At 43.1% G+C, this 25,607-nt stretch overlaps 2 protein-coding genes across 4 annotated transcripts in view; both read right to left on the bottom strand.

Moving 5' to 3' along the window:
• Nucleotides 1-20,916, bottom strand: part of ADHFE1 (alcohol dehydrogenase iron containing 1) — a 32,196-nt gene extending 11,280 nt beyond the window's left edge. Inside the window, exons 1-10 of one of the 3 annotated variants that reach the window (XM_045789003.2) lie at nucleotides 20,826-20,916; nucleotides 14,021-14,058; nucleotides 12,144-12,190; nucleotides 11,521-11,574; nucleotides 11,188-11,342; nucleotides 10,845-11,041; nucleotides 9,174-9,251; nucleotides 7,930-8,035; nucleotides 5,252-5,404; nucleotides 3,196-3,294 (exon numbers count right to left, since the gene is read on the bottom strand). In XM_045789003.2, coding sequence (XP_045644959.2) covers nucleotides 3,196-3,294; nucleotides 5,252-5,404; nucleotides 7,930-8,035; nucleotides 9,174-9,251; nucleotides 10,845-11,041; nucleotides 11,188-11,342; nucleotides 11,521-11,574; nucleotides 12,144-12,190; nucleotides 14,021-14,058; nucleotides 20,826-20,884 — 986 coding nt within the window. In that variant the 5' untranslated portion in view covers nucleotides 20,885-20,916. Of the gene's footprint in view, nucleotides 1-3,195; nucleotides 3,295-5,251; nucleotides 5,405-7,929; nucleotides 8,036-9,173; nucleotides 9,252-10,844; nucleotides 11,042-11,187; nucleotides 11,343-11,520; nucleotides 11,575-12,143; nucleotides 12,191-14,020; nucleotides 14,059-20,459; nucleotides 20,797-20,825 lie in introns of those variants that run through there. The other 2 variants (XM_045789002.2, XM_087864855.1) reach the window with 2 other exon arrangements.
• A 349-nt stretch (nucleotides 20,917-21,265) lies between these two features.
• RRS1 (regulator of ribosome synthesis 1) lies at nucleotides 21,266-24,066 on the bottom strand. The gene has a single exon (XM_045789004.2). It carries the CDS (start codon nucleotides 23,937-23,939, stop codon nucleotides 22,842-22,844), a length of 1,098 nt encoding a protein of 365 aa, XP_045644960.1. The 5' UTR covers nucleotides 23,940-24,066; the 3' UTR covers nucleotides 21,266-22,841.
• Nucleotides 24,067-25,607: the final 1,541 nt, after the last annotated feature.

Here is a 25,607-nt window from a genome sequence, read left to right on the forward strand (position 1 = left end):
TTCAAATGCTCATAGAATTGTATGTCATTAAAAAGTGTTGATGCAGAAATTGCTTCCCAAACACATTGATTTTTTTTTTTAAAGATCTTATTTACTTATTTGACAGAGAGACAGCCAGCGAGAGAGAGAACACAAGCATGGGGAGTGGGAGAGGAAGAAGCAGGCTCCCAGCGGAGGAGCCTGATGTGGGGCTCGATCCCAGAACACCGGGATCACGCTCTGAGCCGAAGGCAGATGCTTAAAGACTAAAGCCACCCAGGTGCCCCCCCAAACACATTGATTAACCTGATGCTCTTGAAGAAATCAAGAATTTACTTTGAAATTTCTTTAAATGCGTTTTCTGTTTTGTTCTGTACTGCCTTGGCAGTGTGCTCCTGCGCAGCTGATGACGTGGGTGGGAGTTTTAGGAGCCAAGATGTGCTGCATTAGACACATAAGCTTGACCCTCCAGTAATCTGTCCCATGGATAATTGATACATCCTTTCAAATGTTAGATACTAATAGAGGTGACTCATAAATGATTATTGAAGTTTGAAAGGCTATCAAGAAAAGGCATCATGGGGGTGCCTGGGTGGCTCAGTCATTAAGCATCTGCCTTTGGCTCAGGGCGTGATCCCAGGGTCCTGGGATCAAGCCCCACATCGGGCTCCCTGCTCTGCTGGGAGCCTGCTTCTTCCTCTCCCACTCCCCCTGCTTGTGTTCGCTCTCTTGCTGGCTGTCTCTCTCTCTCTGTCAAATAAATAAAAATAAAATCTTAAAAAAATATGTATATATAAAAAAAGAAAAGGCATCATGGTTTTTATTTGTGGGGTTTGATTTGTTTTTATGAAAAACACTTTTTTATCCTCTTGAATTCTTGGTGAACAAACAGGACAATATTATAGTTTACTAGATGACCCAGAGATATATACCATGAGAAGCTTATATATTTATAATTAATATATTGTAAATGAAATGCTTTACAATAGTAAAATGGTCTGTAAGTCTTTTTATGTGGGTTATTGTATGACTTTGGGCTTACTCAGCAAAAGGTTTACATTTCATAGGAAGACAAAGTATTTTGGTGAACTGTATGATTACTTATCCAAAAAAGGTATCCCTTGCCTATCACTTTTGTGAGATGGATCAGAAGCTATTGGTTCTCTGAATTGCCGGTTACTTTAGGAATGTAAAAATACCAAGAAAGAAAGGGCTTTCTTGGGCTTCACAGTATTTGGAAAATTATTGCTTAGTGTTCTTTCGTGATGTGAAAGGGTTCATGTAGCTTTCAAAAGTAACTTTCTAACAATATCAAGCATCTTAGTTTGATTTCTTTTAAGAGTTGTATATGTTCTTTGTAAAAATTAGAATGGCCCATAATCCTATTTCTTCAAGATAAACATTAGGATGTTTCTTCTGGTCTTTTTATGCATATCATTAATTTACGATCATATGCGCATACAGTTTCAAATATTGCTTTTGTTACTTGTTATTCTTTATAAACATTTTCCCATATCATTTTCTATTCTTCTAAAACATTATTTTTAACAGCCTTATTTTATTCTTTGAGTACTGCACTTCAGTTAACCATTCCCAAACTGTTAGAAATTAAGTTGTTTCCAAAATTTTCAATTATACATACCACTTAGGTGACTATCCTTATAAGGAAATTCTTTGATCATATGATGATGATGATTTCTTTAGGCTACATTCATAGAACTAAAATTAGTGGGCCCAAGGATATAAACATTTTTCAAGCTCTTGGGAGGTTTTGATCACTTGCTTTTATTTATTAATATTGCTTATTATTTATTTATTTTAAAGATTTATTTATTTACCTGAGAGGGAACAAGCAGGAGGGGCAGAGGGAGAAGGGGAGAGAATCCTAAGCAGACTCTGCACCGAGTGCGGAGCCCGACACAGGGCTTGATCCCATGACCCTGAGATCATGACCAGAGCCGAAACCAAGAGTTGGACGCTTAACCGACTGCGCCATGCAGGCGCCCCACCCACCTGCTTTTTAGAAAGGTGGTATCAATCTGTGCTCTCAGCAGCCAAGTTTGGGGGTGACTTCACTGCACCCTCCGTAGCAAAGGCCTATTCTTAATTCTCAGTGATCACAGGTATTAAGGCATCATACCAATAAAGTTCTGATCAAACAAATCAGTTCTGGGCTACTGACAAAGATTCTGATCCCTTTCTTTTTGTGAGAGATTAGGAGAAAAAAATTCTTGAATTTGAGGTTTTAAAAATCCACAACACATGGTGAGGATGTGGAGAAATCAGAACCCTTATGCACTGCTTACTGAAATGTAAAATGGTATAGCTGCTGTGGGTTATAGTAGTAGTTCCTGAAAATTTAAACACAGAGTTACCATATGACCTAACAATTCCACTCCTAGGTATATGCTCAGTAGAAATGAAAACATATATCCACACAAAAAACTTGTACACAAATGTTCACAGCAGCATTATTCATAATAGCCAAAAAGTGGAAACAGCTAATGTCCATCTTCTGATGAATGGAGAAATAAAATGTGGCATATCCATAAGTGGAACGTTACTCGGCAGTAAAAAGGAATGACATACTGATGCATGTATGGATGAAGCGTGAAAACATTATCTATGTTAAAGGCACAAATGACCAAATATCATATAATTCCATGTATATAAAATATCCAGAGTAGGCAAATCTATAAAGACAGAAAGTAGATTAGTAGTTGCTTAAGACTGGGGAGTGTAGGAGGATTGATAGGTGGCAGCCAAGGGGTATGGGATTTCTTCTCAGGGTAATAAAATGTTCTAAAATTGATTGTGGTAATGGCTGCACAACTCCATGAATATGCTAAAAGCCCACTGAATTATACATTTTGAATGGGTAAATTTTATAGTGTGTGAATTGTATCTCAATAAGGCTGTTATAAAAAAAAATCTATTGGGCGCCTAGCTGGCTTTGTTGGTGGAGCATGTGACTCTCGATCTCAGGGTCATGAGTTTGAGCCCCACATTAGGAGTAGAGTATCTTTTAAAAAAATAATAAAACTTAAAACTCCATGACCCAATAAATTACATTTGAATTAAAACATTCCAGGACCCTAAGTTAAATTTCTTCTTTCTATAGTGTATTTAGACCTTACCACTTGTCCTAAATTATAAACATTTTTTAAAATAAAAGCAATAGCTTAGGTGAAGAAATAAACTCTCAAGTTTGCTCACCACAGATGAACACCAGCATTTCCAAAGCCAATGCCAGCAAAAGCACTTGCCAAGTGCATATTAGACCTTGCTTCCAGATCATCAGGATTTCTGACAGCCCTGTGGATGATATAAATACCTACATCAACATGGGCATTTCCTAGTGAATAAAGAGCCGCCTTAGGGAAAGATCTGGGAAAAAAGAAATTTTTCCTCTAGGAAGAAAAATTAGGCAACTTATTCAAACGACATCTTGTCTTCTCAATGAAAACCGAAGGGAAACATATTTTCTCATCAATGGTTTTGGGCAAAAGCATAATAAATAATGCTGTCAGGCTGCTCATGTGATAAAAGTGCCAGGGGAAGCAAAGCACTGACCCTTGGACTGTGAGCGGCTCTAGAAAAGTGCCCTGAGACTCATTCTTCTTCTTCATTTGTCAGCGACCTTGACTGCAGCTGTGAATGGCCTGTGAGTAAACATACACTTAGAATGCACAGGGCCCAGACTGCTTCTCTGAAATGAGTCCCTGTCGCCTGGGGCTACCTGCAGGCTAAATGCAGCCTGCCCAGCCATCTTTCTTTCTGTGACACTGCCCCAAATAGAACCCTCTGGAGGCCTCTTTTAGTATCTGAGGAAACTATACATGTTATTTTAATATTTATCCTTATGAAAGTGGGATGTTATTGTAGGATGAGCCTTTGCTTGCTCTAGATGTCCCTACGCCACTTTGGAAAAGCAAATTCTCAAAGGCCCCTTGCAGATGCAGCTCAACCATCCTGCACACACTTGCTTAGAAACCCTGTCCCGGGGAAGGAGCCTAAGACTGTCAAGAATGACAGACCACCCCTTGCTTGCTTTTCACGATTTTGCCTGGAGTAAGGTTTCCTGTTATGAAGTAAGAGTGCTACAGCCTTTTATCTCCTTTCATTTGGAATGGTTGGGCAACTGTGGCTCCTTTCCGAACCCAGTGTTAGGTTCTTATTCCCTGAATACCAAGATGCTTTAGCAGATAATGGGGCTTTAGCCTTTCCTCTGTCCTTTATACCCCCTTACCTTCCACTGTGCTCTGCCAAGCCTTCTGTCCCTCTCTCACACACTGGCTGACCATTATCTGTTTCTGCGTCTACCCAGTCAAATGCTACCCTGCTCTCTGATGGTCTCCTGAAAGAGCTGTGTCCCTTCCCTTTGCTTTACTACAAAATGCAGTCTGAGCTCCCTCTCTAGTGCAGCTTCCAGCTCGGGGCCAGGGTAAACACCATGTTCACATCTAGGTCCAACCTGCTGTGCTCTTTTCTTCTGTTATGTGTAAGTGCAAAAGTGAGTCTGGCTTTGCATAGGTCTTACTGTCTCAGGGATCAGCTTTCATCTCTAAGTATATGTTTGCTCTCTAAGGAGCCAATCATGGCTACATCATTCATAAATCTTTTGAAAGCTTTTAGAAAGCTTTTTATATCTCCCGGGACAGACAACTCTACACGTTCATTTCTTAAATTTAGTTCATGTGAGTTTGTTTATGGGGCTGACTCTGTGTGCCTTTCGACAGGGCCTGCATGGGCACAGCTAACATCTGCCTCTCTGGGTCTCATTTCAGCTCTTGGTGTAGCCAAATCTCAAAGGACATCTTCCCTCACCTGAGCTCTGGTTTCAAGACTTTGATGAATAATCCTTCTAGATGCATCCTTCAGAAATCAGGGGGTCATATTTTGTTCCCTTGCCTTTGCCTTTTCAGACTGAACGGTTCAGGTTTCATCTGTCCTCATGTGCGTACCTCCCCATCCTTTTCATCCTTCCAGAGCTTGCTGGTCTCTGGTGCCCCTCTACGTCCACTGACTGATCTTTTGATGAACAGGCACGCTCAGGATATTTCAGGATCTGGCATGCTACATTTTATGTGAGGGTGGAATGTGGTTTTCCTGTTTTGGTTGGTTGTTTGTTTTTTAAAAGATTTTATTTTTAAGTAATTTCAACACCCAGTGTCGGGCTTAAACCTACAACCCCGAGATCAAGATTTGCATGCTTGACTGAGCCAGCCAGGTACCCCTTCCGTTCTGTTACTATCTCCTCTGGGCCACATACCTCTTCAGATACTTAGCGACGATCCGTAGTGCATGGACTGCCCAAATGTCGCTGATTGGGTTGCTGCCCTGGTATGCTGGGCGGGTGATAGGATTTGAAGGGCAGGGGCTCCGCATGTGGTAGGGGAGGGCAGTGTAGGACTCCAGGGCGTGGCTAATAAGACATATTTAAAATACACAGATTGAAAGCACCTTCTTCTTTTTTTCCCTTCATTCAGATTACAGGCTCTCTTGGACATGTTCAGTATTCACTCCATTGCAGATATGCTCTGTAGCAGTGATAATCATAGTACGTTCCACCAGGTCAGACTCTTGCCCACAGTAGTAGTTGTTATAGAAATTAATAGTGAAGTTTATATGAATAGCACTATGGTGTTTTTTGACCAGTATGTATTACTGGATTATATATGGCTCCTTTCTAGTGCAAATAAATCTTTATGATGTTGAATTTTTACATATTTGGGTCATGAAGAAAAGCACTGAATCTAAAAAATGATCTCCTTTTAAAATATATTTACCATTTTATACGTTTTACTGATCAAATACCGTATTACCTAAGGAGGGTCATAGTTACATGAGCCTCCTATTAGGAATATGGTGCAGTGAGTGAGAACACAGACACTGGGTCAGCTGTAAATCCTGGCATCAAACCTTCCTGTTGCAGGCCTGGGGTAAGTCACTTTCTAGCCTGTGACTCTAAGACAAGGACAGATAATAGTATGTCTTCTTGGTCCTGGTGTGAAAATTAAATGAGGTGGTACACGTGAAGTACTTAGAACAATGACCAGCACATTGTAAAACTTACAATTCACCACTATTACTAAATTTTGGCCTGAAAAAAAATTCAGTTCTTTTTTCTGACATGCCCTAAACTAAAGGTTGGCTATTTCAAGAACCAAGCTTCAGAATTTCCTCCACCTGCTGGCCTTTCATCAATTCTAATGAATCAACTGTGGGAGAGAAGAAAAAACATAGCCATCCAGATCAGTGATGCATTGGGAACACAATATAACATGAACTATTTTGGGCACGAATTATGGTTTTCAGTCTTAGAATGGAGAATTTCTACCCCTGAGAAGTAGATAATGTCTTTTGAACAAACCATTGGAAATTTTTATAAAATAGTTGGTAGATGGATGCTATGGCTTTATGGTTCTTAATCTGTTCCATCTGTGGGCAATGTAAGAATGAGGCATCTGTGTCAGGAGATAGTGACCAAATACCTATGATGTGACAGTCACTGTGCCGAGGGGCAGGGATGGAGAAGTATGATGGTCCTGTCCTCATCAAACTCACAGTGCAGTGAAGGAGATGGGCATGTGAAGTGGAGTGTCTTAGAAAGAATGTATAGGCAATTGGGAAGAGCAAAGAATGGAGTGGTTGGTTGTACTTGAGGAGAGGAAAGGGGTGGGTCAGCAAAGGCTCCATCAAGGGAAGAATGCTCCAGTGGAACTGGAAGACGAATTCTCCAAATAGATGAAGAGCTAAGGATTAGGGACGTTCCAGGGCCAAAGAAATTTGGTCTTCTGGCAGTAGGTGTGGAAAGCCACTGAAAGACTTGTCAGGTATATGTGTGTGTGTGTGCACATGCACGCATGTATATGAGTGGTGATTATATTGCATTCTGAAAGCTTGCTGAGGCTGGAATGCAGGACAGACAGAAGGACTCTGGGAAGGAAGCAGGGAGACTGATGAGGAGACTAGTGCAACTGTCCAAGCAAGAGTTGGGCAGGTCTGAACGAAGGTGGGAATGATGAGGCTTGAGAGGAGGGAGCAGATAGGAGATTCAACCAGGACAAGTGGTAGAAAATGCTGGCTATGTGTGGGAACAAGAAAGAAGTTCATGGTAAGTCCTGCTGCTTACTAACTTAAGGGACTCAGGAGAAGCTGTGAGGTGGTGGGGTGGGGGTTAGAGAATTATCAGATTTCATCAAATTTAAGATGCCATGCATTATAAGATGCACCATTTTCAAAAATGTACCACTGAGGAAGAAAACCATACAGTTGTGCCACAGATTTTAAGATGTGAAAAAATGTGCACGTGCAAGTGGATGAAATAGGTGGTTCAGGACATGCTGAACGTGAAGCGTGTCCGTGGGTCACTGTGAGTGAGGCCACTGGAAGGAACATTGATCAGGGATCCATCAGCATACTGCCGCTGAGGCCCAGGGAGCATGCAGTAGACTCTGGCAAGTTACTAAACATCTCCAAGCCAGGTTTCTTTCTCGTGTGGCGCAGAGCTGTGGTGAAGTGATGATGTGTGCAAAGTGCTGAGGCGGTGAGCACAGTCCAGCTCAAGAAATGTCAGCTCCCTTTCCTGCCCTCTTCCGTGCTGTGGCAGCCCTGGCAATTTCCTGCTTCCTGTAGCCATAGAGGCAGTTGTTGTGGGTCTGAGCTGCTGCACGCCAGCTCCACCTGCTCCTTTCCCTGTGTCCCTGTGGCAGCCGCCGTGGCTGGCATGGTCCATCCTGAACAGGTCTGTGGCTCCTGCAGGAGCTCACCTAGTCACCAACCTTTATAGGTTCCATGTTTTCATCTAGGAAAGGGGACAATGACAGCCAAAGCTGGGGTGGTTGTGGAATACTAATCGATGTAAGCTTAGCAAGTGCTTTCAGCAAGAAAATACTGACTATAGACTCAGGTACTAGAAAAGCCCCTCCAGTTGGCACCGGTACCTACCAAAGCACATCGAAGCCACTGTTGGCAACTACCCGGTCAGGCATGTGCAGGGTGTGCAGAGGATCAATCAGTCCCAGTGTGGGTTTGATGGCTCGGGAAGCAATGCCTAAGATAGGTATTTTCAATAGGGGCGATAGGTATGGACACCATTTTAAAAAATTAAGTTACTTTAGGATAACAATTTATTCCTAAAACATTAAAAATATGAGATAAGATTCATTCTCGTGAAGGGAGGCAGCAAGAACAGTTGGAAAGAGACCTGGAGTCAGAAACCTGGGTTTTTCAGTAGATCTGAAGCTCCTTCTGGTTTGAAGGAGCCAGGTGTGCACATCTCTTTCCAACTCCAGTTTGAATGATGTCACTGGCTATGATGGGAGTATTTACACCAAAGAAATTAGCCAATACTACACATTGGGGCTTATTTACTGATTAAATTCCAGAGAGCTGGTTTACTAGCACACCACTGGTTTGGGTCCTGGTTCTGCAGCTTACTGTGTATCTTTGGGCAAGGCACTTAGTCACTCTGAATTCTTTGTTAGATTAGATCATGACAACATAGGGCTTCTATCCTTCATAGCTGATGTAAGGATCATATTAGAAAATATTATATAAAAGTCTTTGAAAAACCGTAAGGTAGAATTCAAGTATTGGCTACTATTATCTTTAATAATGTCAAACGATAATGTCATTTAATTTTAAAAAGAGATGTTACTATAAATGTGCAGTCAAATATCAATTTATTCTGCCTGGGACCTTTGGATCTTTCTGGAGTGATGGAAATGTTTTATACTTTGGCTAACATGGCTGTATCTATTTGTCAACATTGAGCAAACTGACTCCTAAAATGTATGCATTTTATTATATAAAAATTATATCTCAATGAAATTGATTTAAAATGTTGAAAGGAAAAAAAATGTTGAAAAGATGTCCAAGAAAGGGAATAATCATTCACCACTGACATACAGTTACTAACTTGGGCAGAGAAATGACCAATCAAGATTATGGCATTTCAATATGCTTTTATAGGTAATTCTCAAAAAGGAGTTTATTAGACTGTTTCATATTTTGATATGTACTTGGAAAAAGAAAGAAAACATACACACACACACACACACACACACACACATACACTTTCCTTAACTCTATAACTCCTTGATTTTGAAATATTAGGATTAAACAAAAGGAGATGGGGTTGAAAGGTAAGAGAGAGAATTAAACACAATTTTTACAGGCACAGTTCTTACCAGTTTTTACTTTTAAGTGTTCATAGTCAAAGATGGCAACACCTGTAGTTTCACTTCCAGTTCCTGAGGTAGTTGGGACTTGAACAAAATAATATTAATTTACATAATGCATCTAAATAAAGGTCAGTGGAGATACTTAATTCAGCCTTAGGAAGCAAGGAACAAAGTTAGAGAAGGAAGCTCTGATGCCGCTGTTGCTCACCTGAGGTCTGTATCTATATTAATCTGCATGTATGCTGCACCTGTATGTCCATGTCTGCATTAACACACATGCATAATAGTATGTATGTCTGCATTAACATGCAGGTTTATTGTGCATGTGATGGCAGTGGCTGCATTAATACGCACACGGTTCACATGCATGGTGTCCACGTCTGCCAACATGTAGGCATGTCTAACATATACGTGCACTTTGATGAGTATGTGTGATACCTGTGTCTGTATTAACACAGATGTATGATGTCCGTGCCTGTGCCAACATGTATATAGGCCTAACATGTATGTATGGTGTCCATGTAAATATTAACGTGTGTGTATATTTAACATGTATGTGTAATGTCTGTTTCTGTGTAAACAGCCAGGAACTCTGGGAATTCTAGCACCAGAGCTTATGCAGCTGCAACTAGGTATTCAAACACAGGCTGCTCAGCATCTTGGTTAGAAAACTCATATTTGCCTCTCTAAAAGACATCTTTATTCCCTCTTGGCAGCAAGCACAGTAACGTTCTGCCTTTTCTGGGCTCCGTGGTTTTGTAGTTCTGTAAAGTTTCTAAACTTTACTAATCACCCCTCTGTGTGATGCTGACACAGTTTCACCAGAGGGTTCCATTTGCCAGACATCAATTATGTTGCTCCCTGCTGATTGCTCATTCACGTCAAAGCAGTTCATCTGCCTTCAACTTAACTCCTATACCATCACAAGGCCCATACACAGTAGGGGCAGATAAAGGGGAGGAGAGAGGACAAAACTTTAGACAGATATTGTCCAGTTACTAGTTACTGCATTTTTACTATAAAACTTTAAACAGTAATATGCTAACAGCCAGAAAATGGGAGGGAGGGAAGAAAAGACCAAAAGATCCCAAGGTCTGTCTGGGACAGACAAGCTATTCTGATTTGGGTTTGCGTGTCTGTCCCCAGGGCAGCCACAGAGCAGATGTTGCCCAGAGTGATGCAGCCATGCTGGCCACATGTCCCAGAGAAGAGACAAAGCCCCAGGTCAGCTGAAGAGCCATTGTGTGGAAGAAAGGGTTGAGTCAACACCAGAAAAATAATAGCGAATGTTCCCCTTATACTCCACAGTGGCTGGCAGAATGGGACAAAGGAGAGAGGGGTTTAGAAGACAAACCTGCCAACAGAGGGATCTATTAATATGGAAACGGTAACCTTCCCTCCTCCTTTACACAGTGACTTCCTAGCATAAGTCTGTAAACTTTCCTTCCACTGACCCAGATTGTCTCTGTGTAATAATGAAGATCAGAATTTTAAACATAAATGAATTGCTATCTGTTCTGCTCTCCAAACAATATACTACACTGAAATGAAGAAATCAGAAAGCTTTGGAGACGCATACCCTAAAATTCCTGGCTTGCATCTTTCCTAAGGCCTTTTGCCAATTGCAAAATAAAACGTATAAACAAACAAACAAACAAACAAACAAACAGTCTTTACCTGCAATCAGAGGCTTAAGAGGCACAGACACAGGCTTTCCCTTCCCAATGGGGGCATTGACATAATCTAGGAAATCAGAGTGAGGACTGGGCGCATACAGATTAGCGGCTTTACAGGTGTCCATGGTGGAGCCACCACCGACAGCAACGTAGGCATCAAAAGCTCCCTTTTTGACAAATTCAATAGCTTCCATGAAGCTTGGAGAAGGGAAAATAAAAGACATTAGGTCATATTTTTTCATTAAAAAATTGCCACACCATTAAACGAGGCCTGGAGCAAATTTTAAGCAACAGTGAGATGTGTTGGCTTCTATAAAAAGTAAATAGCAACAATAAAATAATACCTTCTATCAGTTGGTTCCACCCTCACATTATCATAAACCTTAAAATTTATGCCATTCTTCACTAGGGAATCCATAACCATTTGTACTGGAGGGAGCTGGGAGAGGTTCTTGTCTGTCATCAAACAGACATTTTTAGCACCCATGTTTTGTAGGTCCTACAACAACAAAAATAATTTATAAGTTAGGTTTGATTGCCCGAGAACTGTAATAGACTCTCCCTCTCTGGCAAACTTAACACTGTACATTTTTAAAAACAAAGGACTCAATTGTTGTCAGTTTGCATTTGTTTTGTAACATTTATAATGGAAGATTGTAGGAATCTTAAATACTTGCCATTCCCACTTCCTTTGTAACTCCTGCTCCATATCTAATATTTGAAATGGCCATCTGAAAAAAAAAAAAAAGATTTAGGTATAGGTTGTGTTTCATTTCTAAAAACCTATAAATGAATTGAATGGTTCCTTATTGTGTAGAGAATAAAGTTATATATTCCTTAGCATGGCCTTCATTTTAATTTATGACTCCTGAAATAGGAGGAGACAGAGATTTAAACAAATAATTATGTGATTACAGTGGGATAAAAATTCATCAGAATTCATTGCTCCTTTATTCTTGCTTCAAAAGATTACTTGGACCTTTTTTAGGATTGTTATAAGTACAAAACTAAACTGTAACATACAACATATATAAGTTGGAGAGTTTGTAGAACTGGGAATTTGTCCTGTTTTGATGGCTGAACAAAAGACAGACTGTATTCTAGACATTACTCATGTTATCAGAAGATTTGTATTCCATTATCCCCAATGAGGTACTTCGCTAAACAAGGTCTGATCAAATAATGAGATTAGGGAACACCAATTAATAGTAGATTTCAAATGAAATAATAATGCATTAGCAAAATACTCTAGTATTTTTTCAAGTCATTCATTAAAGAAGAATGGATTGATTATATCTACCTCAAAGGCATAATCTGTTGTTTTCCCAAAAGGTGCAAATCCAGGAGCTAGAAATGTAGAAATTAGCATCAGAGTAGGCCTCAAAAACAAAGCAAAAATATTATTTTTTGATAATAAATTTGTATTTCAGCGGTGAACATAAGCCTCTCCCTTAAAAAGCCTTACCTAAAGAGAAAAGAAAAAGCCTTAGCTAAAATATATTTTCAAGTTTCATTGTTGCCTGTCAAATTGAAATTAAAACCTGCATTTTAAGAGAATGTAATGCTAACTTGATGCTGATTGTGTGAAAACAGTTATTTAAAATATCTTCTTCATTGAAATTAAAATATACTTTTGAAACAATATCTAAAAGTCCTCTAGAAAAAAAAAACTCTCTAGACTCTGGAGTTAGATTACTGTTACTGGACTACTGTTAGAGAACAACTATTAGTAAATTCATTAATTAGAGTCCTGCTTACACTTCTTATAACAACTGCAATCAGTTGTTTGAATTAAATTTTTTCCATGGAGAAGAAATTATCACAGGTAAGATATTTATATTTTTCAAGGTAAAGCATGTAAAAATTTCGTTCTTTTGTGAAATTTAATAAAAATTTTTATAAACTGCTTTTTCTTTGTAATGTTATCAGGTTTTAGTTATGGCAGAAATTATTTCGTGTCACATTAGAACAAGAAGGCCCCACTTAATGAGTTTTATCCTTGTTTTCATCACTCTTGGTCAGTCATAAGATTAAAAAAAAGTCTGCAACAACAATTTCCACTACCTTTTTTTTTTTTTTTAAATACAACAAGGGACCACAACTAGACAGCTATCTACCTTTGGATTCCTGAGGGCAAGGGTATCCTTAATCAAATTCAAATTTCTTTGATTCTTATCCACTTTAAAGAAATAATCTATTACTCTTGCTACTGAAGTTTAGGAAAAGACATAAATTGAATCCTAGAAAACAGTGAGATTATCTTTCGGAGACTACTAATTCTTTGAACTAAGAATTGGAAAGAACCAGCTAAAGACAAAATTCTGCAAATGTCCATGAGGACCTAAAAGGCTGGGCATGCTTTCACCAAGCAGACGGTCATTAATGACTTGGAGGTCCCTTGGCTTGTACTAAATGGTGAGCCACACCAGTGGCAGGAAAAAGCCCTCAGTCATATCTCTTCTACTCCCCAGCAGGCTTCTCTGTGGGTTCTGCTTAGTTTCCTGTATGGGTAGCCCCCCTCGTTTCCATTCTCACTGTGCTGTTTAGATTTGACCTTTCCTTCTAAGAGGTGAAATCAGTTTTTATGTCAGTAATTCATGTGACATTCTGAGGACACGCTGAAGCTACAATGAGCTTCCTGCTGCTCCGTGGACAATGGAGTTGGGAAGGATTAAGATGTTTGTGGGAACTGAAAACTTTCGTCATTATTTTTAATTACTAAGAAATAGAATGTTATTATTTTTAAAAAACTGATGCAAACAAGTTTTTTCCTTCTAGGGACCACTTAGTTCTTTAGCCTCTTTCTTTCCTGAGATGTATTAAAACTGTCCTAAGATTTCATCTTGATTAATTCTGTTCGATTAACTCAGACAATCTTAAAATCCCATCTGTGCCCTCATTTTTAGCTTTGGCAAATAATTCCATTTGAAATAGAAAAACATTATAAATAGCATTAAATATATACTTGAGCCAAACATATAATCAATCAGCACACTTTCAGCTACCATCATATAATTAGAACAAGATAGTACCAGTTGCGAGTGAAAAGGCAACCATTTCAACTTCCCTCTCACATCCCTTGATTTCCTTGATTTATCCTTTGCCCAAATGTATTATGAGCACCAAGGGAGGGATTGGAAATTTTGGCCACTTTAAAAACACAAAATGTATTATTACCTTGGGAGTAAGTATGAGAATGAGTTGGGCACTGGCATCTAGGGAAAAGAAAAAAAAATGTGAAACTAGAAAACCAAAAGAGAGGAAGCTTTAATGTGACTCACACTGCATTCTAGTCTTGAGATGCTATCAAAGCAGTAGCTATTGGCAAATGCTACATAGGAAAACCCAGAAATCATCATGGACAAAAAGTCCACCCAGAGTCTTTCCAGTGTTGCAGAATCATTCTTTCAGGAATTATTCAATTGGTGCTCAATAAATGTCTGCGGAAAGCTGAGATAAGCCCTCTGGGGATACAAGGAAGTTTGGGATGGGGTCTCAGTGCTCTATGAGGTCCCAGGTCTCTTATCAGGTTAGCTTTGACCAGATTGACCCAAGGTTAACTACTCAATGCACCTCCCCTCCCATTACCCCCACCCAGGGAACTTGTATTTTCCAATTGTCTTCAAGGTGTTTAATTTTCTTGAAACAGACTCTGGGCCCGAACCTCTGAGAAGCCCTCACTGGGCCTGCAGGCCTTACTGGTCACCTTGCACCTCCCTGCACCTCCATCCTTTCTCGGCCCAGCCCCGTGGACCCTCCAGCCCCTCCGGCTCCTTCACGTGCTGGTCCCCTCCCCAGTGCCAGCAGCCTTATCCCCCCCTCCCCCACCTCCCCAGTGGCCTGAAGTGCGCTCTTGCCCGTCACCCTCTCCTCCCTAATCTCTCCTCTTCTCAGTTCCCAGTCCACTTCTCTACCCTTGGCTCTGTTTCCCGTCCCAGTCCAGTCGCCTCCCGTTTCCTGCACACAGCCCCTTTCTCCTGTTCCCTATGCGTTTGAGCATCGCAGAAGGGTTACATGTTTCTATTTCTTGACCTAGTGGGGTCCCAGTAGATACGTGAGTGCATAACCTCCCCATCCCCCCTTCCAATTTGGAGCGAAAACATCTGAGGGGGGAGGTGGAGAAGGAAGGAAAAGTGTTGAATTCAGGGGTGGTCAAGACTTCAAAAACAGATTTAAGTCAAAGCGGACCCGGGAAGCGGGTGTGAGCGCCACCATGAGTCAAGGCTGCCACCTCCTGGACACGGCCGAACATGCCAAGTGTTGAGAGTCCCGGGAGCATCCCACGGGCGTGAACCATTCTCACAGCCTGCCCAGGGAAAACACAGCAGGCAAGGCCAAGGCGTTGTCCTTCACAGGTGGACTTTCTTTGGTGAACTTTCCCCGCTTTACACCATCCAAGGACAAGAAAGTGGAGGCAAGGGGAAGAAAATGTCCAGACTCAAAACTTTCCCATGCCCAGGACTGTGGGAGCACATGCTTTAGTACAGCCCTCCCCCTTCTTTTTATATTTTTAAGGTTCTGAGGCCGCCTTGATTAATCATTTCTACTTCTTGTGGTTTGAATCCCATCCTGTCTTGCCTTCCTGGGGCCTTCATCTGTTCTGTGTTTCCTAGTCTTCCCCCCCTCACTTGATCTTTGTCATTTAAGAGTTTCATGCTTCAAAGTCTCACCCTCTTGTCCCCTCTGACTTGCTCACCCTCTCTGGGTCTCCCCTCCTGGCCTAGGTCTGCTGGCTCCATTTTCTTGCCTCCCACACATTGCTTGGCTTTCTGAAATCTGGCTGCTGTCTCAACAATTCCCAGCTTTCCTGCTGTATCCCTACTTCTCAGACTCCCCACCCCCTAGCACCTTGCTCTCCTAGCAATGAACACTGGGCCACCCCCTCCTTGGAGGGGTGAAATGCTTTCCTTGGCTTCTAGGACTCCCTACTCACCTGGGCTTCCTCTAATTATTCTTTCTCAAGCTCCTTTTCCACTTTGCTCATTCCTTAAATACTGGGTACTATCCTGGGCTCACCCCTTACCCTTCATAGCAAACCACTCATCAAGTCCCCCCAATATTTTTCTACCCAAATCCACCCACTTCTTGTGGGTCCTCTGCTAATCCCTGGTTTCAGTGTCATCTCTCGTCTGGATAACTAGAGTCCCTAACAGGCTTCTCTTGGCTCCACTTTTGCCACACACTGGTTAGGGGCTAATTTCCAATGATGGCCCCCCCCCACTCCCTCCCATGACTCTTTGGATAAAGTTCAGACCTGGCCCTGCCTCACTGGCCCAGCTAATCTCTCTAGCCTGGTCCCTCATCTCCCTCCATCTCTGGAGCTCCTGGAAAATTTGTTCTTTTCCTTGAATGGGCCAAACATTCTCTTCCTTGCCTCCGGAACTTTGTCCTTGTTATTTCCTCTGCGTGGAACATGTTTCTCCCTCTTCTTCCAGGTAATTAGTGTCCTTTCTAGTGTCAGTTCAAATGTCACTTCCCCTGGGCAGTCTTCCCTAAGGCTGGAGGCCTCAGGCACTCTCCCTCTGTGGTCTGTACCATGCCTCCCTCTCCACTAGAACTATTATCACGCTGTATTGTTGGTACCACTCTCGTTTGTGTCTGCCTCTAGATTGTAAATTTCATGGTGGCAAAACTAGATCTACCCTTTATCACAACTTTATCCGCAATGGCTAGCATTGTATAACAGGCACAAACTAACACTGATTGAAAGAATATTGATTGAAGGAATGAGTAAATGAATAAATAAATAAATGTAGATGTTTAATGTTTAAAATCCTCTAGGCTTTTTCTCTCTTTCCTGGTGTGCCAAGACACAGAACCGAGCAGGGGTAGGGAGAACAGACTGTGGGTTCCCCCACCTTATGATAGCCTGAAACCACTGATGGGCTTCTCTACTCCTCCTGAGAAGCTGAAGAAACCACGGGTAGAGCAAAGGTCACATTTACCCAATCTCTGGCTCTGGCCTGATTATTCTGGCCTTCCTCCCAGTATCACTGGGCAGGATAAACTGGCCAAGCTTTCAGGAAAGGTCAGCCCCTCTCCTGTGCACTAAATCTCAACCTCCCCTCATTTACTCAAGGACATCACTGTATCATCTTTCTGTCCTGTATCATCAAAGTTTCCCTCCCAGTAGATCTTATCCACCAGCATAAAATATTGTTTTTCCCTTTTTATATTAACAACAACCTTCTCTTGTCCTTCTTCTCTCTGCTGATGCTGCCCCCACCACTGTCCCTGTCCTTAGCTGACTGTACCTGCTCTCTCGCTTCTCTGCTTTCTCTCTGGGTCCCCTCCCACTGATCTTTGCCCTATGACTCCACTAACAGCTTACCAGGTCACTAATGCCCTTTACCTTGCTAATATACCACTCAGTTCTCAGTTCAGTCCTCATCTTGCCCAGCCTGTCAGCAGCATCCTCCTATCCACTCCTTTCTCCCTGGAAACACTTTCTTCCCTTGGCTTCCAGGCTGCTCCTGGCCTAGTTTCTTTTCATGCTGTTGACTCTGAATGCTGGAGGGTCCCAGGGTTGGGCCTGTGGATCCTTCTCTTTTTTTCTACTCTCACTCCCTGAGTGACCTCACCTTATTATCTCATGGTCTTGAGTGCCTTCTATGCTGATGGTTTCCACCTTTATCCTTCTGGTTTATATGTCTTGCTTAAACTCGATTCAGCTGCCTCCTCCAACATCTCCACTTGAATGTTTATTAGGCATTTCAGCTCCTGCCTAAGACTCAGCTCCTGGTCTTCCCTTAAAGCCTCTTCCCCACCCCAGTTAAATGGCAACTTCATCCTTCCAGTTGTTTAGGCCAAACTCATCCTTGGCTGCCCCCCTCTGGCCCCCAACATCTCTGACCTCATCTTCCCCTCACTCACTCTGCTTCAGTCACCATGTTCTAAAACCATGCTTGTATTCTCCATCTCTCAGTACCTTCACAGAGAGCCACACAGCTCACTCCTTCCTTCCATGGGTCTTTCTGTAAGTTACCTTCTCAGTGAGTGTGGTTGGCTGAGATTCTGAAGATATTCAGGTTCTAATACCTGGAACCTGTGAACATTGTACAGCAAAAGGGACTCTACAGATGTGATTAAATTAAAGATTTTGTGATGGAAAGATTATCCTGGATTATCTGGGTGGGCCCTAAATATAATCAGAGGCATCCTTATACAAGACAGGCAGAAGGAGATTTGACATAAAGAAAGGCAATGTGACCACTGAAGCAAGTGGCTACATTGCTGGCTGTGAAGATGGAGGAAGGAGCTATGGTCTACTGTTGCAAAAAGTGCAGCTCTAGAAGCTGGAAAGAGCAAGATAATGGATTCTCCTCTAGAACCTCTGAAGGGAGTATGGCCCTCTTACACCTTGATTTTGACCCAATAAAACTGATTTTGGACCTCAGAACTGTAAGAGAATAAATGTGTGTTGTTCTAAGCCACCAAGTTCATGGTAATTTGTTACAGCAGCAATAAGAAACTAATACAGTGAGGTCTTCTCTGTCCATCTTCTCTAAAATTGCATCCCCTCCTCCAACGACCCATCCTCCTTTACTTTCTCTTTAATACCTATCAACATGTAATATACCTACACACTTACACACCAGGGATATTAGGTTGTTTTGTTTCTTACTGTACCCCATGAATGAGAACACTGCAAATCTGCAGTGATTGTGCAGTTCTTCCCTCCTGGGCTTTCTCCTACTTCTCTGACCATGTTCCTGTCCTTTAATACTGGCTCCTTTCCCTCCATTCAAAGTGCAAATCATTTGCAAATCCAAGTCCCTAAGGAGGCTGGTAGATAATGTAAATGAAAGGTCAGAGCTGCTGGCTGGCTGTGTAGCTGCTGTGCAGAATGAATGGCGGGCTGTATGCCAGGGTCTCTCAGGAAGCTGGAATGCTTGCCCTGTTCAGAGGAGGTGGCCACCACTTCACCTCAGCCCTGGCAGACCTTCCAGGTGAAATGTGGGCCCAATGATGCCATTTCCCAATTTTCCAACATTTTTATCTGAAATCTCCAACTTTTTAAATGCATACCCTATTTAAAAAATAAGCTCCATTTTGCCACTCCTGCTTTAACACATTGCTGCTCCTGGGGACCTCATTCTCAACTCTTCTAGGTTCACAGTTTGCTAAGGCCTTTGCTTCCACACCCACAGTTTCAGCTGTCCTCTATACACGTGGGTGAGTTCCAACTCACTCCTGAGCTCCAGAACAATATAGTCTATTACCTGCTGAAGGTCTTCTTCACCTGGATGTACCTGAGGTGTGTCCAATTTGAAGTTCCTCAGGTAAGTTATCATCTTCCTCTTAAAGCTAATGCTCTTATAGTCCCCATCTTGGTAAATGGCCCCAATGTTTACCTGATACCCCAGCCAGAAACTTCAACTTCTCCTTCTGTTTCACCGATCAGATACACAATCCTGATTTTAATGGACTCCTCAGTATTTCTCACATCTACCCCTTGTACCAGCAGCCTCCCCTTGGTACCTGAAGCCATCACCTTTTAGCACCTTTACTTTTGGTCTTTCTTCTCCACTGTATACTGAAAGCTGATGCCATGTCCTTTGTCATACAACCATTCCAAAAACATGTTCTACATGACACTGGTTCCAAGAGATATGAATAGTGTTGCTTGATAAAAATTTTATGAGAACACAGATTAGAACAAAGAGTTTAAATACAGCTAACCTTTTTTTTTCAACCTGTTGACTTCTTAGAGCAACCCTGTTGACTGTTCACAGTAGTGAGCAGTTTCCCATTTATTTAGCCATGGAATTCCACCCCCCCCATGGGGCATTCAAAGTATTAGTGTTTCACAGTGAGAACTATTGCTTCCATAACTTTCCATTATCTACAGGACATAATTCAAATTCTTTAGCATAGGACTGAGAACAAGGGCCGTGAAGCTAGACTATCTGGGTTCAAATTATGGTTGTGCCATCTGCTTAGCTGTGTGACACTGGACAGATTCCTTTTCTTCGTGTTTTTAAAATCTGTAACATGAGGATAATACAGTATGGCATAGGGTTGTTGTAAGGATTACAGTTACAATTAATAGTATATGTAAAGCATGTAGGACAGTGCCTGGCACATAGTAAGTGCCTAATAAGTGCTATATTCTTATTCAGGGTCTATCTTCTCCATCCTCACTTTCTTCTATGAAGGTAGATCCAGATTTTAGCCACTTTTAGATCCTGGAACTACATCTCTTGCCAGTAGTGCTGTTCTTCCCAGTTACCTGAAATTCCTCTCTAGTCACCCTTCTTTCCCCTTATTTCTACCTGTTAGCTCAAAATTTTACATGTTTTCTCAGGCTGACTTGTGCATTTGTACATTGCACAAATATTTATCAGGTGGCTACTATATACCTCGCATTTCTGGACGGGGAGTCAGGCATGTCGTAACATTTAATACCCTGACTCCCTGTACACGCCAGGGCGTGAAGCTCCAGGTGATTTCTCACATCCATCTTTCTCTTCTGCACTCCCTGTCCTCTCTGTTCCTCACAGGCCCGTTCACAAACCCTGTCCCCTCACCAATTACCCGCTAGAGTTTAAACTGCTCCAGAGTCTTTCACCTTTGTATCCCCAGCACCTAGAATAGTTTTTGGAACGTAACTTACACCCAATACAAATGCGTTGATTGGATACATGAATTTGTTTCGGTCGCTGTGCCACGCCCTCCAATGTCTGCCTTGATATGGACCAGGCACTGTCCTCTCTGGGCCTGTTTCCTTAACGTAGAACAAGCAGGGTGCAACCTGCCTCGCTGCTCTGTGCGTGGTTGCATGGCACCCCGCTACAATGCGGTCCGACCTGGCGCACGGCTCTGACGTGCAGAGGGCACGCGCAATGGTATCCCCTTCCTCGAGTTCTTGTAAGTAACGTACGCTAAGACCGCGGGGGGCCCGGCGGGTCGCACCCAGAGGGGCTGCGTGGGCACGGCGGCATCCTCTGGTCCCCTGCCCGCCCGCCGGCCCTGCACTCACGCTGCTCGCTGCAGTTGCCTCAGCAAGTGCGCGACCCGGGCGCGCGTGGCTGCAGCCATGGCCGTGCAGTCTTCCTTCCAGTAGCCCTTCCTCCCCCCGCCCCCTCCGCCGGCCAATCCCGGCCACCGCCCTCCTGCTCCCGCCCACTGGACCGAGACTGCCCACCCCCTATGCTCAATCTCCTGCCCCAGCGTTAGCCCTCTTGATCAGTATCATTTTCCCACGGGTAGAAATCTAAAGCGCAGTCTCACCATCCACCTCTGAAATTGCCCCAAAGGTAACTGCTTTGTAGGATCGTGGGTACTTCAGTCTCTCTACTTAAAACCCTTTATTTCACATATTGGGGATATGGGGAAAGGGAGGTAAACAGGGGCATTCTTTTTCCACTGATTCCTTTAAAATTCTACTTTGCCTTCCTATTTTCCAAATAAATTAAGACATTGCATTTAAACCGTTTTAATAGTAAATAAGGACCTTGCAAAAAGCCCGAGGTTTTTTCTTTTTTTTTTACAGTGCCAGTGCTGTGTCCAACTGCTAAATCAAGTCTAAAAACAAAAAAACCGAAAAATCCCAAAACAAAACAGTAACAAAACACCCTGGACATTTGAGAACTAAAAAGGTGTTAAGTGCTCTATAACAGCTTTTGATGAAGTTAAGGTACCATTAAATGGTTTCATGAGTAGTTAAAAACTTTACATGATTACACTATAGGCCAAGTGCTCCACTTCCCAGTGGGAGAGTTGATCAATGATGGCAAAGTTCGACTTTAACTTAATCAGAAAGTATCCTAAGACAATGACAATTGAACACCTGTGTTTTTAGTAATATATCATGAAATTAGAATTAATCTTTTCTTCCACAGTGATTTCTAAAGATAACTTATAAAAATGAGGAAACACTGAAAAAAGACAAAATGAACTCCCAACTTTAATTTCCTATCAACTGTCAGATCAAAAACCAGAGTAGAGTGGCTCATGGGGCTGTAACAGCAGCAAAAAGGCTCCTCTGGATTCTAGTCTACTATGAATCCTCTTCAGGAAATAATTCATTTTTATAAAGACAAGTTACTGAGATCAATTAGGGAAAGAGACCCATAAAAGCTATGAACATTTGACCTCCTAATCGAACCAGTTAAGGTCAGTTTGACGAAAGAGTCAAAGATAAGTGTTCCAGTAAAGGTTTGGTGGGTTTCTCTCTTCTCAAAACAGACCCTACCTGAAGTTTAAAAAAAACTGGGGACATAAATGTTGAGAAAGTTTTAAGTATTTCCTGGATTAATGAGGATTATTACCATTATTTAGTGAAGCCCAATTTACAATTTACAGCAAATCAGCGTTTTCACAGTATTAAAAAGCATAGAATCTTTTTTCAAAGAGACACCAGTTGTACTGCACTTTCAATATTATATCTGATACTTATTAGAAAAACTCATATTTCTTTTGTTATCACTGAAATCACCATAAATTGCCCGCTTTATGTTTTTTAGAAAGTAAATTAAAATAATCTGAACCAGGTATCCCCTGGCTTTACTTAGAATTTCTACCAATAACCAAAATGTCAAAAGTAACCTAAGATACACACTTTTATTAAATAACCTTTGTAAGAGTTACTTATAAATCCAGTTTTGAAAATGTAATCTTTCCGTTCCCATTTGATACACTCCCTTGTTATAAAAAAGTTGATTTCTCCCTCACAATATATCCAAAGTTAAAAGAAAAAAAGATGTCTGTTTAAAAAACAGAACTCATTCCCAGTTTCCACCAAATTCTTTCCCGGATTCTTATGTCCTCAAATACATCCTTTAATCTCCAGCCAAATTCTGGGTTGTGGGAAAAACATTAATTTGAAGAGTCCAACATTTACATACTATCTTGGGGGGAGGGCAGTCTATCCTTCAAGCTCAATCTCAGTGAAGGCTGCGGCCACAGGCTGCAACATCCCTCCCCACCCCCCTCGTTAACTAAAACTTAACATTTAGTATAGTTCTTGGTTTACAGAAGGGTTCGAGGGTGAAAATTATTTCCTTCTCTTTCCTCCTTGGTGGTGTCCTCCTTTCCTCTTCCCGCCCAAGCGAGGCGGTCCAGAATTCATCTTGCCTCCGAAGGCCCCTTTCCTCTTCCCTCCCTGGCTGGGCGGGGCACCTTTCCTTTTGCCCCCAGGACCCTGTCGGCCCCCCTTTCTCTTGCCCTTCTGGCTCATTTTCCTCCTCTTGGCAGCCTCCTCCTGGTCCTCCTCCCTCATCTGTTTATTGGTGGCTCTAGTCACGTCCAGCTGAGGCTTTTTGCTGTTCATCACCCGCAGCAGCTCCAACTGGCTCTTTTTCTCTGCTGCAAAGTCCCCGAAAAGGGGCTGAAACTTCCTCTTCTTGCCGGAGCCCCGGGGAGCCTTCTCCTTGGGCAAGCGCTCCTGGAAACGCCCCACAGAGGCGGTGGAGACCTTGGCCACCTGCATGGCGCGGCCCAATTCTTCCTTACTCTGGTGTCCCGTAGGGTGCATGCCAGCCGCGCTGGGCAGCTGCATCTTGTGCGCGCGAGCCAGGTTACGCAGCCGGTTCAACTCATTCTTGGCCACCCGTTCCTTCTTAGCCTGGATCCGCTTGGCGAACTGGTCCTCTAAGGGGTCGGCACCACCGGGTACCTCGATCAACCATTCCTTGGTGTCATCGCGGGCGCGCTGGTAGCCCCACCTGCGTCGCCACTGGCCACTCACCTCGTCCCACACCAGATTAGTCTTCTTCTTGGGACGGATGCCCTTGAGGCGCGCGAACTGCTGCCAGCGTGTAAGCGGCCGCGGCCGGGGCACGGGCTTCTCGCGCGGCAGGCGAGTGGTGGGTTCCGGCAGCCGTGCCACCAGCGCCTCCTCCACGCGCTCCGTGGGCAGCTGCCACAGCTGGTTGATGAGCAGCTGAGTGTTGTCCCGCGCCAGGGCCTGCAGCTCAGCCTCCGGCGTGGGTCCCGCGCGCCGCAGCCCCGTCGGGGGGTTCCGGTCTGAGGCCAGCAGGTTACCCAGGTCGAACTCCAGCTCCAGCTCCTTGTGCACCGTAATGCGCTGCAGCTTCTCTGCCTCGTCCCGCTCCGCCTTTGCCAGCAGTTCCTCCACACTCTGGCCCTCCATGGCTCTCCCTGGGCTCACTCGCTCCGGGGAGACAGTTCAAATTACGTTTCTGCCAAGACCGGCTCAAGCCCGGGCAACGCAACCACGTGCGGTTGCCGAGAAGCTCGTTCCGGAAGAGAAAGCTTCGCTTCCGGAGCAGCCGGAACAGACTCACAGTCCCGGCAACCCAAGAAAAAGCCGGCAGAGAGCAGTGTTGGAGAGCAAATGGGATTACCAGCGGCTTTTCGAGAGAGCCGGGAGGTAGGCGGTGCTAGCGCCAGGAACCTAGACTACAAATTCCAGGGCCCAATTGGGACTGTGTCTCCCAGGATGCACCGGCGGAAGGGGGAGGTGCAGATTTTGGGCGCCGCGGTTTGAGGGGGTCCCGGAGCGACAGTTAACAATTGCAGTGTAAATCAGTTCACAAGATGTTTCGCTTCTCCGCTTTCTGGGACTACATAAATTTTATTTTTACCAGAGCCTGGACCCGTTCATGGGGTTCCTGGGTGTCGACCGAGAAAGACATTTCCCCCAGATGCACATAAAGCTAGTTGTGGAAGATTTGGTTTGCTTTGCGAGCGAACAGGGCTGGCAGTTAGACTGCCCTAAGTGGGCACGGGGATGCGCCCACCCCGGCGAGCTGAGGTCTGGTAGCCCAGAGCCCCTGGATCGAATCCTCTCCTGGCTTGTGGCAAAAGAGCGCTGGGCTCTGCAGTGAAGCTGCCTGAGTTCCAATGCTGACTGCTGTTGGACCTTTGGGTATTTGGGCCTATTTTAAAACCTGTAAGATGAGGTCGGTGGTAATAGTACCTACCTCTTAGGGCTATTATAAGGATAAATGAGTTAATATGCCTCTGAGGGAGCTCGGTGTGGAACATATGAGCACTTAACAAATGTTAGCGAAATACTAATTATTAACCTTTCCAATCGTTCTATAATAGCCCTATAATCTTATACAGTGATTATACACCAGGTTCTTGGGTCAAACTACCTAGAATCACATCTAGGTTTACGGTACCTACTTTGGACAGGTTGTTAGTAACCTAAGTCCAATTCATAAGTTGAAAAAATGGAACATTAGTTCCTGGTATATAGTAAGAACTCAATAAATATAAGTAAGCGATTTACTAATCACCATATTCCACAGAAGGAGGCTCAGAGAAGTAAAACGACTTGTCTAAGGTTATACAACTAAGAAATGCGGGAGCAGGAATTATCTTAACCCTCGCTTTAAGATGACAGGTATATTCTCTGCAATGTCTTTCAGGCCCTTGAGACACAAAATGTGTGGTCTGTAGATCAGCAGCATAGCATCACCTGAGAAGTTAGAATTGTAGAGTCTCTGGCCTCAACCCAGATGTAATGATTCAGAACCTTCACTTTTAATAAGATCTCTGGGTGATGAGTATGTACATCAAGTTTGGGAGGCACACGGCTGATTGTGTGGCTTACAGGTTTGGTTTGGTTTTTTAATGGGAAGTTGGGAGTAGTCAAGAGGGGGTTATGCTGGAAAATTACCCATGGAAATGGATATAATAGCCCTTAGGAAATAGATTCAGTTGAGTTTCAGCTAGGGAGGGCATTAGGCACAGTCCCATCTACTGTACCTGCCCCCTGAGTTTGGTTTCTGGAGCTCACTATCTTTCCTCAGCTTCCCTTTGTTCATTCACTTATCACACATATAGTGAG

The sequence above is a fragment of the Ursus americanus genome, chromosome 9, assembly GCF_024610735.1.
Source record: "Ursus americanus isolate L20-20 chromosome 9, mUrsAme1.1.p, whole genome shotgun sequence".
Taxonomy (NCBI): domain Eukaryota; kingdom Metazoa; phylum Chordata; class Mammalia; order Carnivora; family Ursidae; genus Ursus; species Ursus americanus.